Source organism: Capricornis sumatraensis, chromosome 1 (assembly GCF_032405125.1).
Source record: "Capricornis sumatraensis isolate serow.1 chromosome 1, serow.2, whole genome shotgun sequence".
NCBI classification, from domain to species: Eukaryota; Metazoa; Chordata; class Mammalia; order Artiodactyla; family Bovidae; genus Capricornis; species Capricornis sumatraensis.
The window spans coordinates 219,525,856-219,545,407 of NC_091069.1; the positions used below are offsets into that span (position 1 = coordinate 219,525,856).

The 19,552-nt window shown below is 43.6% G+C and overlaps 1 protein-coding gene across 1 annotated transcript in view; it reads right to left on the reverse strand.

Annotated features, from left to right (window-relative positions):
- Nucleotides 1-272: 272 nt before the first annotated feature.
- Nucleotides 273-19,552, reverse strand: part of ARHGEF26 (Rho guanine nucleotide exchange factor 26) — a 141,217-nt gene continuing 121,937 nt past the window's right edge. Inside the window, exons 11-14 of the mRNA XM_068977057.1 lie at nucleotides 18,366-18,575; nucleotides 5,532-5,599; nucleotides 4,244-4,348; nucleotides 273-2,178 (exon numbers count right to left, since the gene is read on the reverse strand). Of these exons, the coding sequence (XP_068833158.1) occupies nucleotides 2,036-2,178; nucleotides 4,244-4,348; nucleotides 5,532-5,599; nucleotides 18,366-18,575 (526 nt within the window). The 3' untranslated portion in view covers nucleotides 273-2,035. The remainder of the gene's footprint in view (nucleotides 2,179-4,243; nucleotides 4,349-5,531; nucleotides 5,600-18,365; nucleotides 18,576-19,552) is intronic.

Genomic DNA, 19,552 nt, shown 5'->3' on the forward strand with positions numbered 1-19,552 from the left:
TTGAGTAGAACTGATTTAGCTCAAAATACAGCAAACTTAAATGTACTAAAATGAACATGTCCTACAGTAAATTAAATCACATTAGCACGAAAGAACAAGTATATACAAAATCTTTATAAACTCACATATTTTTGCCAAAAGTGTACAAGCAGTCTCATTTCACTGGGACAAAAAAGAATATTTTTGTTCTCCACAGGTAACTGAATGAAGTCATTGTACAATTCAGAGAAGCTATACATAGAAACTGAACTGGGTGTGAAAAACAATACTATGTTACTCACAGTTGAACTGAAAATGAAACATTGTGACTGGGTTAATACCTGCTATAAAACAGTTTTATCTAATAAACAGTATTAACCCACTTGCTAAATAGGCTTTGACTTATAAGATGCACATATTTCCAGAACTGTTCAACATCTCATACTGATACAGGATTCATACAGTTGCTAATTTTTAGTTTTAACAGGGTATTAGCAAAAAATAATACGAACTGGTCTCTGCAAAGCAACACATTTACTTTCCTTCCGTGAAAATGACCCATTAGTTAAATTTTGTTAGCCTCTCCTCCAAAGTCTGTGGTTTGTTTTACCAACCCTGAAACCTCACTAGCCAAGTCCACTGCTATTCTCCACTGACAGACTGGCCCAGACCTCAAGTTGCTCAGGACCTGGAATATCTTTATACCCAGAAATGTTCCACTGATAATGGGGAGTGATCCGGGGCGACGCAGCTACAGTTGCCACGGCTTCTGCAGTTACAACAGATAAACTGGTTGGCAGACGGTAGCTGGGGACGTGTCAGACGTGGACCTGAGTCCTTGAAGGGTGTTCCCTTTGCCAGGCCCTCCGTGGAAGAGAGTGGAGTAGAGGTGGAAAGTAGCTGCCAGTAAAAAAATCATTCCTCCCCCTCACTCTTCCAAATCCTCCATTCCCTCTTTATGAAAACATTCAATTATAAGGACTCTTCTCTGTCCTTGTACTAGTGGAAGAAATAAAGTTCTGCAAATACCCATAGTTAAGAGACTTCAAATCCAGCAAGGCCTTTAGTGCAAATAAAATGAGTTCCCATTAAGGTCAAAATGTTATGTTGTAATTAGGTACCATGCTGGCTTCTTGATACCTTTTAAGGTCCAATTTTACCTTCTTTGAAATGGTTAAAGTATGTTTCAGCCAATTTCCTTCTGCAAATAGGAGTAGGAACTGTCAAAAACTTCATGTTATTGAAGGCAAAGCAGCCTCACGTCATCTAATCAGCTCAGTTGAGTCTGTTTTTAAAAAGCAGGACCCTTGTCCTATATTCAAGATTTTCTCACATACGTGAGGCATCTAAATTCTATGCTGTTAGAGTAGCCTATGTTTTATTAGAATATATTTACCTAAGACCAAAGTCAGGTGAGAAAGATTAAAAAAAAAAAATCTTCTAAGGCTCCTTCCCTTCCAATGAGGAAAGGGGTGACAAAAATTCAAGTGTCAATTTCCCTTTTCTGGGAAGAGGTTTAGAAAGGCTGGGCTCACCTTCAGAACTCTAGCAGTTCTTTTTGAAATCTATCAGATCTAAAATATAAAAGTCAGAAAAAATAGTTACAAAACTGGGCATTTCTTTAAGACATAAAACCTCGGTACTACTGGAAGAACTATGTGAAGGAGATGTTTAAAGAGAGCTAATATACATTTTTGGTTAAGTGAAGATAGAGAAAATGAGGATGCAACATCTTACGTGTATTTTCTTTTTATGCCAGGACATGATACAATGAGGAGTCGCTGAGGCAGCCTGATCCCTGAAGTGAACTGCTCAGCTATTCTGTTAACCTAAAGAGGTTTGCAAAAGGATTGCTGTGCACAGACTGAGCTTTGCGGACTAACTGTGTCCAGTAGCTGTTCTGAGAGAACAGAACCACCTGAAAACTTAAAGGCAAGTGTTTCCATTCTTTTAATTAACTAGGCTATGTTAAAATTAACATCAAAACCAGCTCTGAACCAACCAGCCCACCATGATGTAGTGCAAATCTCGCAGTGGCAGAATACCCCTGGAAAGGCTACACGTTGGTCTCCAGTCCCAGCAAACGTCCCATTCTCTCCACATTCTTATCAATTGTAGCTTGGCACGTTATCTCCTTAGCACATTCCATAGGAAACCAGCCCCGTTCTCCATCTCGAAGTCTTTCCCCTTCATACCAGCCTGCAAAAAAGAGCAGAGGTCTCAGGGGACACCAAGTATTTAAAGGAATTTTGATTGTGTTTGGCTGAAAGGGAGGAGCATAGGGGCAAATTTCAGAGCCAGCATTCTGCCCCAGGTTGGATACCACAGATGGTGCAAGGTGAGGAGAGAGGTGGAACAGAGGGAAACCTTTCAAGAGGGAATCAATGGCATGTCATGATGAAAGGCAGGACATGATCAGAGGCCCCTGATGTGAGCTGGTTGGGAGACTTTAGCAGCTTGGGCCGAGTTGAAGAAAGGAATGATGATGCTTCGGGTAGCGAGAAAGTAATTTTTTTTACTTTATGTTTTTATTGAAGTATAGTTGATTTACAATGTTTTAGGTGTACAGCAAAGTGATTCAGTTATACATACATATATGTTTTGTTTTTTTTTCAGACTCTTTTTTTCCCTTAAAGGTTGGTTATCTCGGAAGTCTCGAACTGTCCTGATTTGTTTTCATTCCTTTATTCTGTTCCATGGCAGTGATTTCCACTACTGTGTATTCCAACTCACTTATCCATTCTTCTGCCTCATTTATTCTCCTGTTGATTCCTTCTAGGTATGATTTTCACTTCAGTTATTGTATCCTTCCACTCTGTCTAGTGGTTATCTTTTGTAACTCTTTAAAACTCTTTGTAACTTCTCTGTGCATCTGTTCTTTCCCATATTCTTAGGTCATCTTTATGATCATTACTCAGAATTCTTTCTTCAGTAGATTGCTGATCTCCACGTCAGTCAGTTGCTTTTCTTAGGTTTTATCTTGTTCCCTTGTCTGAAACATATTCCTGTGCCATCTCATTTTGTCTAAACTTCTGTGTGTTTTTTTGTGTATTTGGAAACTTGGAGAAGTGGCGCTCTACAGGGGATGTCCTGTATATCTCAACAGTACACTCAGCTCACATCACCCAAGGGCCAGAGGCTAGCTGGTGCCTTCCCATTGGTAGGTAGACCTGGGTCTTGGCTCTCTGATGGGCCAAGTTAACATGGCTAATCAACAGGGCCATGTTATGGGTTGTGTCTACAGGTGGCTGTGAGTTCAGGAATTCTTTAGGGAGTCTGTCTGCTTATGTCTGTGGCTGTGTTCCTGCTCTGATGGTTGGTTCGTTGGCCTGAGGCTTCCCATTACTGGAGCCTATGGGATGTTGGGTAGGACCAGGTCTTGGTACTAGTAAGCCAGTATGTCAGGCACCAGGATTGTCATGTGGTTGAGCATAACCCAGTATGCCTGCCACCAGTGTCTGTGTCCAGACAGTGAGCCACAGCTGACTCCTGTTTCCTCAGGAGAACCTCCAAGACCCGCAGGTAGGTCTGATGTAGGTGCCTATGAAGTCACTGCTTTTGCCCTGGGTTCTGCTTACACATGACCTTGTGTATGTCCTCCAAGAGTGAAGTCTTACTTCCCCCTGACCTGTGGAGAGCCTACACTTCCGCTGGCTTTTGAAGCCAAATCTCTGGGGACTACTTCTCCTGATGTCAGAACCCCAGGTGGGGAGCCTGAAGTGGGGCTCAGAACTCACTCCTGTGGGAGAACTCTTGTAATATAATTGTTCTCCAGTTTGTGGGTCGCCCACCTGGGTGGAGGGAATGTGAGATTTGCTTGTATCATAAGTGCACCCCTTGATCTTGTTGGGTTTCTTCTTCTTTGTCTTTGGATATATAGTATATTTTTTTGGTAGGCTCCAGTCTTTTTATTGATGGCTGTTTACCAGTTGTGATTTTTGTGTGCTCATGAGAGGAGGTGAGCTTAGAGTCCTTCTACTCTGCCATCTTGTCCCCCATCTGACTTAAATGAGGAAGGAGGAACCTCTGGGGATGAGAACTAGGTCACTGGGGGACCAGGAAGGAAGGAAACATTTCACGGTTCCTTTTGACTAACAGCCATGTAACTGCAGCTTATTAAAAAACATTTAGAAACAGTAATGTGTAGATAAAGGAGAGAAAGGTGCATAGGAGAAAACCAAAGGTTAGGGGACATAAGCATTGACAATAAAATGAGACCCTGAATACTGGACCACCACCACCCCACTGAAACATTCCCACTCACCATCGCTAACACGCTGATAAATGAGGACCACGTCCGCCACCTGCAGAGAGAGTTCATCTGGCTGCTTGGCAGTAAATGATCGAATGATTTCCACCTGGGTCAGTGCTGAGGGGGAAAGAGGATATAATGAGAAATGAAATAGGGACAAATCAATAATTTGCATTCACTCAGCCAGCATGGATAGAAAAAAGGTAGGCTCCAAAAAGAAGCAGAAATGAGTTTCTAGGAACTCCCTTCCTTGGCCAAGAGCTTCAGAATTAGAAGCTCAGAATCAAGAGAGGCCTTTTATGATACATGAATCCCCTCAAAAATAGCCTTGATAAGTCATTAGATACATCACACAATACAACTAGAAACAGCCACGGGGGAAACTGAGGCAAGACAGATTGGGTATGTGCCCAGGCCGTGCAGCTGAAGATAACATCCAAAATCTATGCAGTTCTCCTGTTCTCACCCAGGGTGCTGCCCCAGCCCACCTAGCAGCACTTGAGAGCTGCCAGAGAAGTGCAGAAATAAAAGAAGTTCCAGCCAAATGTTAGATCCTAACAGACAAACTTTTACTTCAGCGACTTGCTCCTGGCTGACCTGAGTTCTTACTTTGTTTTTTAATATGAAACTTGATTGCAGAGAAATGTCAAGCCAGTCACTTTGGCTTTGACTTTAAGCTGTGATTTGTGAGTGCTCCAGGAGATCCAGTGTTGTTGCCCCAATTCTTTGAATTTGCCCTTCCAGCTAGAATCACCCAGAGCAGCGTAACGTCAAAGCAAAATGCTTAGCACATGGCACTACCCTTCATTGTGTCAGTTCCTAGATCCCTAGAAAATTAAAATATTTTCAATATTATTTAATAACAAAAGGGTAAAGTGATTTACCTTAAGGTTAAAAATACACTTTAGTATGAAGAAGGTTTAAATATGCTACTACTGCCCATTAACAAACTAGAACTGTAGGAGCTTGATAGTACAAGCAAGGCGGTCAATATAAATTTAACTTTATTCTCACTATCGTATTGTATATAATGATGCACCTGACTTGCAGGTGATTTAAGAAACTTAGGAAAGCTATGCAATGATCTGCCACGTTTATAGAGTAAAGAATTGCATTTCAGGTTGGAATTTGTCCCCTTGTCTTCCAAAGCAGGGTGTACCCAGTGCTAATGTGGGTCATCAAGAAGGAAACCTTGGAAACTTACAAAGAGGGTAGTGTGGAATTTAACCACTAACAACCCAGCAACCAGCAGGGGGCAGAGCTCTCTATGTTTCAGATTGTCAGCCCTCCGGGTACTTACAGGTCCGATCTGGAGGCTGCTTCCCACTGCTGTGTCCCAGGGCAGTTATCCAGCGGGCTCGCTCACTCCTAAACGCAGGAAACATCCAGTTGAGAGGTTCAACAGTGCTTAGCTACAGAATTAGGTATATTCTAGAATGTAAAGGCTTATTTTCCCCCAAACAGGGCAGAGATTCTCTAGAAAGGTAAGCGGCTGGTCTTCAAAACCAAGGTAAGTTATTTTAAAATGACAATCTGGAAAATGTAAATAAGCCCCAAACAAGTTATTGTCAAGAGATTCTGAATGACTCTGTCTTGTTATTAAGTGGAATTTCTCATATAGCAGTTTGTTGTTGTTTAGTTGCTAAGTGGTGTCTGAATCTTTTGTGACCCCACAAACTGGAGCCTGCCAGGCTCGCCTGTCCATGGGATTTTTCAGGCAAAAATACTGGAGTGGGTTGCCATTTCCTATAGTCAAAAAAAGATGCTCTGTACACTCACAACCTGATACTTAACATTTCAAAATAGTTTCACGAAACAAAATCCTAGTAAATCTCTCTCTTGCCACCCCCTCCTCTCTTCTCTTGCCACCCCCTCCTCTGTCCTCCCTGCACACTCAACCCATTTGCAAATAAATGAGAAAGCTGAAAAACTGCCATATTTAAAGTTGTTCTGTCCTCCTACAACAAACATTGCCAAATATAAGCCTTAGTGAACTAGAAATTCTCTGTTCTCAGATGCTTAAAGTGGTTTAGTGATTACAGACAAAAGAAATTTTTTTAAGGTTTAAAAAAAAAAGATTTTTTTATATTAAGCTATAATTATATGAAACAATTATTTGACTAAAAGATCAAAAGTTTAAGATGAGCAAACATTACTCTGTAATACAGTAACCCCAAGTTTCTGATTTGGACAGTCAAATATTAGGACTGTGATTAAATAAACCACACAAACATACACACTTTAAAATCTTTTTAGGAAGCACTTGTCAGACATACCACTTGAGATCCATTATTTCCTTTAAGTTTCCCAAAAGCCTGTTCAAAGGATGAGAAGACTGAACAGAAGTTCCAAGGTAAGTGACCCAAACCCAGGTCAGTTTCTACTACTACACTCTACCTCTTAAGAAAGGGATGCCTTATAATAATAAAAAAAATAACCAAATGGGCCCTAATCAAACTTAACAAGGTTTTGTACAGAAAAGAAAACCATAAACAAAATGAAGAGATAACCTATGGACTGGGAGAAAATACTTGCAAATGATGTGACCAACAAGGGCTTAATCTCCAAAATATACAAACAACTCATACAGCTCATAGGGCTTCCTTGGTGACTCGAGAGAGTGAAGTGCAATGCAGGAGACGGGTTCCATCCCTGGTCTAGAAAGTCGATCCCTGGCTCAGGAAGATCCCCGGGAATAAGGGAATGGCTACCTACTTCAGTATTCTTGCTTGGAGAATCCCATGAACAGAGGAGCCTAGTGGGCTAGAGTGCAAGGGGTCACAGAGTCGGACTCAACAACTAACTTTCTCAGTTTCATACAACTCAGTTAAAAAAAGCCCAATCAAAAAATGGGCGGAAGACCTAGACACTTCTCCAAGGAAGACGTACAGATGACTAAGTAGTAGGCATATATGAAAAGATGTTCAACCTCACTAATTATCGGGGCTTCCCTGGTAGCTCAGACAGTAGAGAGTCCGCCTGCAGTGCAGGAGACCCAGGTTCGATTCCTGGGTCGGGAAGATCCCTTGGAGAAGGAAATGGCAACCCACTCCAGTATCCTTGTCTGGAAAATCCCATGGACAGAGGAGCCTGGCAGGCTACAGTCCATGGGGTTGCAAAGAATCAGACATGACTGAGCGACTAGGCACATGAAAAGATAGTCAGCCTCACTAACTATTAGAGAAATGCAAATCAAAACTACAATACATATCACTTCACACCGGTTAGAATGGCCATCATTAAAAAGTCTGCAAATCACAAATGCTGGAGAGAGTATGGAGAAAAGGGAACCCCTCATGCACTGTTGGTGGAAATGTAAGTTGGTACAACCTCTATGGAGGTTCCTCAGAAAACTAACGAGAACTACCATAAGGATGCCTTAGTAGCCTGGACTTGAAAGATGCTTCCGTCATTCCATCTTTATTCCCTGACATGTATCCATCCTTCCACCCAGACAGTAACTTTTTATAGGTGGGGATTTGACATGCTGTTCCATACCTTTCCTGTTCTTCTCAATCTTAAGTATGACCTTTCCTCTATTTTTAACCAAGCGGTGTCCACTCATTATCACTACTTAGTTTCCTGTGGTGGCTCAGTGATAAAGAATCCACCTGCCAATGTAGGAGACGCAGGTTTGTTCCCTGGGTCGGGAAGATCTCCTGGAGAAGGAAACGGCAACCCCTTCTAGTATTGCCTGGAAAATCCCATGGACAGAGGTGCCTGGTGGGCTATCGTCCATGTAGTCACAAAAGCATTGGACTAAACAAGATCATATTGAAGAACACGCATAAAACATTGCACTATTCTTAAGTGTATACAGATGTGTAAGTGTTTACTTAGGTACAACCATGTACTCACACCCCAGATCAAGACCCAGACCTACCAGGAGGTTCCTTTCTGTTCTCTTCCAATCAATGAACTGCCGCAAAGGTAACTGCTGTTCTGATTTCCATCACACAGACAAGTTTTGCTTATCTTGAACTTTATGAAAATGGAATCCTATATTGTTGTCCACTTTGATACCTGGCTTCTTTTGTTTAAAACGTTCACCCAGTATTGAAAACACAAGGCTCATCTCCTCCAGGTTGGCCTCCTCTGAAGCATGAACCACATTTCTGACATCATCCCGTTCTGGTAATGCTGTCCCCAGGCCCTCCTCCACACAGCTCTGTCACATTGCTAGGAAGGTACATACTTCCTGAAGGCAAGCACCTTATCTCTGTATCTGCCTGCACATAACAGGAACTGGTAAACACTGACCTCTGCTAAACTGTTACTACTCATCGCACACTGACCCCATCTTTTATGGGCTTACCTGTTTCTCCAATTGGGCCACAGATTCCCCCAGGACAGGAACTTAATCCTGTAAATAGTATAAGGGATTGCATATATGCCAGATATGGTGCTTTTTTGTATTTAGTGAGTACCATCTCATCTTTACAACAATTTTGAAAATTATTACCATTTTTTTTTTCAGAGGATGAAGCTAAAGTCTGGAGTGTTAAGCACCTGCTCATAGTAAAACTTCTAAGTGGTACAGTCAGATTGTAAGCCAGGCAGCCAGGGATAAAAGAGGCGGCACTCCTTAGCAAGTGCTCACAAAATAACCAGGGAGGCAGGAAGGATAGAAACTGCAATCCGCTGAAAGACAGACTTACTTAAAAGAAAAAAATGAGGCCAGTTCCTGGTTGAGCTGCTGTGTCAAGTAGTAATATGCAAAGTTCATATAGAAACTCGTGACACAGCCTTGCTTTCAAGAACTTGATCTCTCTCTAATACAGGTCCAGGGCTTTAAGGAGGTTGTGTAAGGAGGCAGTAAAGCACAACCTCTTTTCATATAATCCCCTTGTTAGGTCTAAGGTGTTGTTTCTTTTTTTTTTTTTAATTCAAGCTCAACAAGAATTTCCAAAGTACAAAGGCAATTGAAAACTAAACAATATCTTAAGGATGGAAGCGCTGTTTGCCAAGCGTAACCTGAAACGATCCGTGTCTCCACACGCCATATCCAAACACGTCCTGCTCACCATGGCATCTTCACACAGCCCTTACTGCCATCTGCAGTCTTCAGCGTGGACCCTCTCTGGCCCTGAGTGGCTGGTCTCAGCGGCAGCCTCACCCTGCAGCTGGCTTCCAGAAGTCCAGATGAAATCTCGCTCCTGTGGCATACTGCCTGGATGCTAATGGCATCCTTTAGACACAGCGGCCCCTCACAGGGACTCCAGGGCACAGAACAAGACACTCCTTGTTGCCTTGCTGAAAGGAGCCGCTTCTTGAAAGGGCTTCAATGGGATCAGCCCCACCCCCTCTGAGATGCCATCAAAACCGCACGACATTACCCGGGGCTTCCACAGACTGTGCCAAGGAGCTCCCGCCCGTCGTGAGGCGGAAAGCGCTGCATCTCTAAAGCAGGGAGGAGCCTTGCTCCATGTGAAATGGAATTCTAAGAACAAGAAAACCCTAGGCGTAGACATACCCATTATTAAATTTAGATATCAGGTCCAGGGCTCACAAGCAGACAGCTATTTTCTCTAGGGACAATGAGACAACACAAATTAACAGTCCACACCAAACCTAGTTCATTGAGATTTCCCTCTGCCCAAAGTCCCAGAGTCAACAACCAAGGCCGCTAATGGAGACCCAAGGCAGGTCAACTTTTAAGGCACTTCTGACTCCTCCTTTCAATCAGCATTCACCCTGCCTTTGCAGGAGCCCTGTGGTAGGCAGGGGTTGCTAAGTGAGTAGTACGGGGTCTCTTGCTCTTCACAGCCATCAGTGGGGATCGGAGCAAAAGACAAACACACAGAGAATCCAACGCATCCTGCATTGTGCTGGGGTGGCGCCTTCTCCGTAAAACCCATCTGACCAGGAGAGAAAGGAGACTGAGCTGAGGAGAGACCCCTTTGAGACAGATATCTGGAAACGCAGTCCTTTCTGTCTGCAAGCATGGAATGATGCACCTCCAGTTCCCCACTCAGAAGTCAGCCATCGTAGCACCTTGACCTGTCCCTTATATGATTATGCACAGGTTTAAACTTAACTCCACAAAGGTCAAAGATACAGCCAGGCTGGACTTTCATTGTATATCAGGCATCTGCTAGAAAAGACATGCACACTGAAACAGGCAGGAGTGTGGGTGAGATGGAAGGGAATGAACGTGCCCGCAGAGGGCTTCACTACTGGAGCGGGTCGTCCTGGCTTTTCAATAGAAGCCCAGAGACTTCAGCTGCTGTTTGACCTTCCTTTACCCCTTTTAAAATGGCATTTGACCAGACACCTTTTGTGCTCCTTTTCACAGCCTGCAAGTTTACTTATGGTTCCTTTTGAAACTCCTGTACCCATGGCCTTTGGAGAAAAAGTCCCCTGAGCCTTCCTAAGGTGATCATGGAGACCGCTGTTTCTGTTCATTCTCTCACACATTCAGTTCAATGAGATGAATTCAATACGTGATCCAAAGAAAACCCACAGGGCAGAAAACATTCTCATGAATGCTGTGCAACAAAACTTTATAAAGCTGTACCAGCTAAACTTATTTTAAAAAATCTAACCAAAGCAAAGTAGTTCCCCGAGCTCACTAAGAGTTTTAAAATTCATATTCTGTGACATGCTATATAGTTAAATCAATTGTTTCTTGTCTGTCCTATCAAACAGCTCATGAGACCTAGTCTGGTCTACACATCCTAGAGTTAACTTGAACTGGGTCAACTACCTTTAAAAAAAAAAAAAAAAAGAGGCCAACGCCATCACCTGCTCTCGTTTTCCTGAATATCAGTGATGAGGAATCACCAAAGATTAAGTATCCTGATGGGCACCTACAAATGTAAAAGATTATTAGACATAGATTCAACAAATACTACAACATAAAATAAATTTTTCCCATACAAAGTGTCATCTCTGGATTTTTCTTAAAGGGTGAAGAGTAGGTTAGACATACTATTTACAGTTTTATTCCATCCTATTTACTTCCTGTTAATTAAGTCATTAACAGAAGCAGGAAGAGAGCAAAAGACTGCCTGCAAACAATGCCCCTTTATCAGGAGACGCAGGAGTGGGCTGTCTGAATGGCTGACGGGACTAACTACATCCATTAGGCGTCTAGGTCATCTTGTGAGACAAATTTTCAGAAGGACCTCTGACTGCAGCTTAAGGTGATTATATCTTATAGCTAAATAGAAGATAAAAGTTTGTGTCCATTACTAAACATGTCCTGCACAGGCTGGACCCAAATGCCATCCAAATTCCACTGTGAACACAGGAAGCCAAGGACACCACTTGCCACAGCCTCACTCCATGCCAGCTGCAGCTGTCTGGGCTTCATTTGAATGAAGGCAGACAAAGGGGGCTGTCGGGCTCCAACATTCCTCTTGAAAGGCCAGGGGGAGAAGCGACAGTAGGAAAACATTCTTCCCTCGTCCTTTTATCAAGGATCAGCTTCTAGTATTTTCCACAGACTATTGTCGCATTAATAATACAGTGACTTAAGATCTTTAAAAAGCACACAGATATAACACAGTATGGCTTAGAGGTACATCCTTAAAAGGGTTTAACCACATCCCTGAGAACAAATGTTGAAAAACAGGTGGAATTTAGATAACACTTGCTCTAGCAGCACAAAACTAACAACAACAAAATCCCAGTGAATAGAGATGGACAGAGAAGCAGTATTTCCCTACACCTGGTTGCAAGTCCACCTTGGCTTGGATATAGAAAAATGAATTCGACTAATTGTGGGTCAATTCCAAAAAATACTCATTGGGAACCTGCTATGTACAGAGTGAGAAAAAGACAAAACAAGCCGAGTGTGGGGATTAGTAGTAAAACTGTGCAGAAGTGGAGAGAAGAGTTAGAGGCTCTGAGGATGCCTCAAAAGATAAAGGATATGCGGTTGTCCTGGGGGGTAGGTGGTGGGATGGAAACATGTAGGAAGATGCAATATACTTTCTTTCAGGAAGAACCAGTCCAGGATGGATCTGTTCAGACCTAGAAGCATCAGAAATGGCACCAAGTCTCCCAACTGGATAATATGAAATTAAAGAAATGCGCATGTTAGGGGAAGCAGAGGGTACTGGCGATGACCAGTTTCAGAAAGGCTGCATTTCTGAAGGGGAAGTGGAGAGGAAAGGTTCCATGTGGGAAAAAAAATGAGAGTGCACAGATAACAGGTTGAGAAAAATTCAAAAAAGAAGGGTGAGCATAAGAAAGCTGGATGGCTAACAAAATGAAATGGCATTAGAAGTAAAAAAAGAGGAAATCTGGGCTGCTGGGGGTGGTCCCCAGGAAGCCACTGCTCTCATCTGATGTAGTGCCCTCAAACTGGCTGGCAGAGGAAGACACCATACTGAAGATGGTTAAGGAGTAACTCAGTACAGGGCATCAGCTGCTCAAGCCAAAGCATCATCGATTCCTCTCTCCCTCCTGGCTACCCCAACTCATCCAGTCCTGAAGCTGGCCCTGTTGCCTCTGCCTCCACAGTATAATGTTTCCATCTCCTCTCACAGACCACAGTCCATGCTGCCCTTTGACCCATATAATAGGACCCTAACTGCTCTCCCCAGTGAATCTCCTGCCTCCACACCTGCCTCTCTAGCTTATGTGATTCTAAACCAGTGCTTCTCAAAATACCAGGTGGACTGGTCTTCACCACCCCAGGACCCCCACCCCTGTTCTAATTCAGTGTGGACCAACTGTTCTCAAATACAATGAAAATGAGTTGCTGTTGAAATAATCACATACTTTGATACTGCAGAAATCTCAAATCGCTGTATGTTTTTAACTGTTTCCCTCTGGCAGCCCACAGACGCTACTGGAATAGCTCTGCTGAAATGCTCCAGGCTCCACCAGTGTCTCAACTACCCACTCTCCCCTGACTTACTCTGATCTAGTCACTTTCACTATGTTCAGGCCAAGTTTCATGGCAGTTGGGACTTGCTGTGCCCTCTGCGTGGACCATTCTGGCCATGCCCTTTCCCACAGGTATTTTCCTTCATCCCTCAGGGCTCAGTTCAAACATCCCCCAGAGACGTCTTTCTGCACCATCTAATTTGGAGGACATTCTCCACCCTAGCACCTAACACTCACTCCAGAACACACTGTCTGACTTTACTGTTGCCACTGCACTTTTTTTTTTTCCACTTATTTTTAATATTAGATGAAGAGGGCCTCCCTGGTAGCTCAGTGGTAAAGAATCCACCTGCCAGTGCAGAAGACATGGGTTTGATCCCTAGTCTGGGAAGACCATATGTGCTGCGGAGCAACTAAGACCATGTGCCACTACTACTGGGCCTGAGCTCTAAAGTCCCGGAGACTTTGGGTGGGGTGGGGATGGGGGGTCAGGAGTGGCAGAACAGAGGGTGGGCGAGACAGAACCGAAGGAGAAAAATGAACCAACAAGCACGGTGCATGCAGCAAGCGCTCGGAATTCTCAGGAACAAGACCAGTCAGTGCTCTCAGGAGCAGCACTGAGGGGTTCCCTGCAGAGCAAAGACCTGGCACCTGGAGTGAGCCCTGAGGCCTGAGACATCTGGTAATGTGAGGAGTTCCAAGAAGGGTATTCCAGGAAGTGGGAAAAATGGCCAAAGGAACAGAAAAGGAAGTTTTTAAGTGGAAAATAACCTGGGGGGTGCAACATCTATTCAGCCTTATAAAATATTTCAAATCATATGATGCCCTAAATTTACCGCAGACCTTTTCCTTTTTTTGAGTCTGTGGACTTATACACGCACATTTTGGTAGTTTTTCGCATTTGATGGCAACTGGCTTCCTGGAGTCTCCCCTTCAGATCCAGAATAAGGCCAGGTGCGAGAGGAATAGTCTCCTGGTTGGCAGCTTCTCAAGAAGAAGCTTAACATTATCAGAACGCTAGAATCAGAAAGGTCAAGGTCAAGTCGCATCTTTGTCAGCAACCCATTTCCTGTGTAATTTCAGGCAATTCACTTCACCTTTTGGAATCTCATCTGATATCTGGGGGAAAAGCTGAGGAAGCTGGACATCAGGCTTATAATGATGAGGGTCACTACATGTCTAAAGATGCTCTGGAGAGCCAAAGAGGGGGCTCTTCTTAATTTTCCCAGAACAACAGACATAACACTGATCCTGAAGAAACCAAGATGTTGTCTGTCTTATATGTCATCTTACTTATTACATGCTTCAAAACTCTGAAGTACCATCCTCGAGAAACACCCACAGCTCCCTTCTTCATGCTCTCTGGCTGGCTTAGTGTCTGGCCCACCCCAGATGCTCGCCAAGTGTTTGCCCCACTTCCTTTCAGTCAGCTTTTCTGCATTCTTTGTGTAATCAAAGCTATTAATCTGTTTTTGCACAATTCCACTGTCTTATGATAGCCAAACTGTCCCTGTGCCAAAGAGCCACCCCCTTCCTATTGCTGCTGATTTTACATTCCCAGGTGGCCTCTACTAAGAACAGTGTTTCAAAGAAGGTGAATATTTAGGTACAGACCTCATTCTTTTTCAAACCAAAGAACAGCCAAAGAATGTAAACAATTGATCTGAAATTCTGCAATTATTCAAGGCCAGGGTGGTGATAAAAACCTTGTTTTCTCTACTAGATTGCTAATGGACTATTTTAACCACATATAAAAGCTAAAAAACATTCTCACCTATACCTTTTGCAAACTTAGATGCAAGGAAAACATTCTACACAAATCAAAACTCTGACTGTTCAAAACCATGTAGCCCAGTGCCAACCTGCACATTTCCAAATACAGCATATAACAGCTTGCCAGGATTTTAAACAGCTGATTTGAGAAAAAAAAAAAAGTGCATTTTGACTGTCCTATTTTTTTCCAGTACCATAGTATTTGTCCAGATTTTTACTTTGCAACTGTAACTGAGTTGGGAGCAGGGAAGAATGAGGGAGTCATTCCTTCCATACCCAAGGAGAGAGCTACCCGTTCACATCTTCTGGAATGTTCTCTTGCTATTAATTAAAGAGCTACAAATATGAGTCATACCCACGGGTTTACGGGTGACACAACTAGATATTCTAAGAATTTCTGGTTGAGGAAGTGAACATCCATTCAGTCCACGGCAAGATAAAGGGTGGAACATGGGCTACAGAAAGTCCCAGAAAAGGACTGAGCCTTGGTATAAAAACTGGACGTGCCGGCTTACTCTCTTGGACTAATCTCAGAAACCAGCAGCAGAGATTACATAAATTATGGATGAGACAGTCAGGAAAAGATCTGTTGATATGTTGGCAAGATCTGAATAAAGAACAAACAATCCTTATAAACACAGAGAAAAGGAAAACATAAGCGAAACCAACAACACTTTCTCCCTTATTAAAAATGACAAACGAATGTCTTCATTTCTGAATGATTCTTTAGGATGTCTGGACAAGCAGTCATCTCTGAAGTGTTCAAGACTTATTTTCATCCTTAAAGTTCTTTAAGATCTAAAGTTCAGACATACTAAATTCTCTTTTTTCAGAGAGGCTTCCCCCAAACAGAGGAGATCTAGGTCTGTCTTTACACGCTAAGGGATTTAATCATTTTTAAGAGTTGAAGAAATGCCTTCAAGAAATGCCTCAGCCCTAGCCTTGGGCGTGTCCCCCTGCTGGTCACCTGCACAGCCCAGTAAGCACCACACCCACCAAAGGTCCCTCCCCAGAGGTACAAACACAGAGGAGCATCCTTGGAATGCGGCAGGGCTTTCCGGCCCTTTCCTGGAAGAATTCTGGGGCCTAAAGAAAGAGGCATTTCTTTGTTTTATAAACAAACACAGGGGATGGTGCTCCTTTTCTTACTCATTCCCTCTGTTAGCTTGAGACGTGCATTTGGAATACTCCCTTTCTGCTGTTCTTAAATCTCAAATAGCTTTCCATACCCTGCCCCTCTTGGTTTTCTTTACCCTTTGAAAAGTTACTTCTAGTGCCCAAAACATGAAATGATCATTCATCATTTCATGTGGATAGCTTTTCCCCTTCTTTTTCTTTTCTTGTATCTCTCTTTAGCAAACCAGGGTCCCTGTTAAATATTCTTAGAAGAATATTCAAGAAGAATTTAAGAAGAGGGTAGACTTGACAATTAAGCCCCCTTAGCTGAAGAACTCTTATATATTCTTAAGAATATTTAAGAAGAATTCTTTCACTAAGATTTTGTTACAATCTTAGGGTTGTTATTCACCCTGATTCATTTTCATCACACCACGTAAGAGCCAAGTAGGAGAGAGTATAGGAACCCCAGAGAACCAAGGATTAGGGACCTTCTTTCCCTCCAAGGCTTCAATCTCTGACCCAACATAATACCTGCCTATGATGATTATTTTAAGAGGAGGCTTCCAGTTTCCAAACAAATTGGCCAACTATCTCTAAATGGACAAAATCGCAAGGTAACTGAATAGGATCCTACAGGGTCTTCTCGGGACAGAACCCCCACCCCCACTGTCCTCTGCTGCAGCTCCTTCCAGAGGGACCTAAATAACAGTATCTGATGTACATTCCTGAACTGTGTCACAGATGCTACAACCACCACCAAAATGGAAGAAATTAATTACTTGATGATCATGCACCCCCAGACCCACTGGTACCTAAGGATTGATAAGGCAAACCACACTGTTACCTGAAATCAACCAACCAGAACTGGGCACCAGCTGACCACATACCCTGTAACCCCTTCCCTCACCTGGCCTTTAAAAATGCTTTGCTGAAATCCATCTGGGTGTTTGGGGGTTTTCAGAGCACAAGTCACCCATCCTGTGTTGGCACCTTTACAATAAAGGCTGCACTTCCCTTCATCACAACCCGGTGTCAGTAGATTGGCTTTACAGTGCACAGGCAAGCGGACCCAAGTTTGGTTCAATAACAGCGAGGGTAGACTTGACAAGTAAGCCCCCTTAGCTTCATCCCTTATGGGCTTCCCTGGTGGCTCAGATGGTAAAGAATCTGCTTGCAATGCAGGAGATCAGGTTTGATCCCTGGGTTGGGAAGACCCCCTGGAAAAGGGAATGGCAACCTACTCCAGTATTCTTGCCTGAAGAATCCCACAGACAGAAGAGTCTGGCAGGCTACAGTCCATGGGGTCACAAAGAGTCGGCCATGACTGAGCAACTAACACTACCATTACTAGCTTCATCCCATGTGAGAATGGACTGCCTACTAACTGCTGCTGAAACTGCAGGCACAAACGTGGTGACTGTTCTGCCTCTGCTAAGGAACCACTGAAGGAAACCACCCACCTTGACCAGGCAAGACGGTTAACACTTGCATGAGTTGTCTCACAACAGGAGGGTCCCGGGGTGCTGCCCAAAAAAAACTAACCAGAAGAATTTGGGAGGGGCCAAAAGGAGGGAGGAGATGCCACCCTATAATGTGAGCCAACCTCCCAGAAACTGTCATGCCAGAATCCATCATGGCTGAGAGATGTGCATGCCACCAGGGAGGACCCTGAGTCAGACCAGGTATGAGGCAAACAAGATGACTCCTCATTACTATGAAACCCAAGATCACGGGCTCTGGTAGAGGTCCTCCTGGGTTCCCTTACTGCTGCTCTCCGCCTGGGCACCACTTCCCTATAAAGTCTCTTGCTTTGTCAGCACATGTGTCTCCTTGGACAGTTCATTTCCAACTGCTAGACAAGAGCCCACCCTGAAGCCCAGTTTCCAACCACTAGACAAGAGCCAACTGCAGGGGATCGCCCTTCCTGCAATAAATATATTTCCCTAAACCCAGTGTCTCTTTTGACAAATCACTGGGCTTTCTGCTGCCTGGCTGAAGGTAGGTGGTTGCAAAATGACTTCAATTTCAGTAGCTAAGGAAACACAGGGCCTAGAATCAAACTACCAGTAAGTCATATTCCTAGGGCTCCTGAGTCATATTTTTATCAATAATTAAACTGATTTTAAACCATTCTGTAAGTATAAAAGCACACTACTTAAAGCACAACACATCCATCAGGAATCATGGGGACAAAAATAATATCTATCTCTCTCAGTACGTTGAGAGGATCAGAGTGAGAAGACGAGTATCTGTATAAAACATTCAGATGCTCTGCTTGGTGCATAACAGGCAGGCAATAAAAATACATAGTAGGTAGAGTTTTACTGTTTCTAGGGAGTCTGCGGACCAAGGGTAATTAGACCATCAGCAAATATGCTGAAACCCTCGCCCTGCATATACTTACTGCGTCTCTGCTCCCAGCAGCATCTCCACTTTCTCATTTGCGTGGTTACTCAGGACAGTCAGCGTAAAGAGGTGACTGGCAGAGTTCTGTCTTGAATAAAGCATTGTGGAGCTGTTCTTCCCTGGAGAAGAATTAAGCTCTTCACTGTCACAAGACTCCACCAGTAGCTGATCTCTTAAAGAATAATCATTGACATTGTAACTTTCTTCACTGTAAAGAAAAGGGAAAAAGAACATTATCAGGAATTCAGTGGATGAGACTGTGACACTGTCAATTTTCAAGTCACACTTTGGGGGATGTGGAGGGGAAGGGAAGGAAGACAGGGAGAGAGAATTTATTTTAAATAGGAATTGAACTCTGAATTATTCCTACTGATTCTGAGTCAGTATGTGTGCTCATTCACTTCAGTTGTGTCCAACTCTTTGTGACCCCGTGGACCAGGGCCCGCCAGGCTCCTCTGTCCATGGGATTCTCCAGGCAAGAATACTGGAGATCTTCCCGACCCAGGAGCTGAACCCACATGTCTTATGTCTCCTGCATTGGCAGGCGGGTTCTTTACCACTGAGCCACCTGGGAAGCCCTATGAGTCAGTATAACCCTCCAAAATGAAAACCTGTTAATTACCATTTTTCTGTTGTATACTGAATCGTATCCTAGGTATCAAAGCAATATCAGGACTCCCCTGGTGGTCCAGCAGCTACGAGTCCATGCTCTCAATGCAGGGGACCTGGGTTCAGTCCTGGTCAGGGAACTAGATTGCACATGTCACAACTAAAGATCCCAAGTGCTGTAACTATGACCTGATGCAGCCAAATAAATATTTTTTAAAAGTAACTAAAAGCAATACTAAAAACAATTATTAAACCCTCCAGGTTTCCTTTTCCACTACCTGGCATTGCTGCAAAAAGTAAAACAAACAGACATGATGGTACTGCTTGAACAGCTACTCCCCAGTCTCACCTCCATCTGCAGGATGAGATCTCCTCACACTCTGAGTGGCAAGGCTGCACTACCAGCCTCCAAACCACCAGGCATAGGAGGGAAGAACAGCCTCAGAGGTCGGTCTTCTGGCAAGACCCCCAACCCTTCCTCCCAGCATGTACAGCCTCACCACCTGCTTCAGAAAGCACCCACTGATCCCACCACACCCTCTATCCCTGCTTGTGCCCAGACTGACCCCCTGGTGG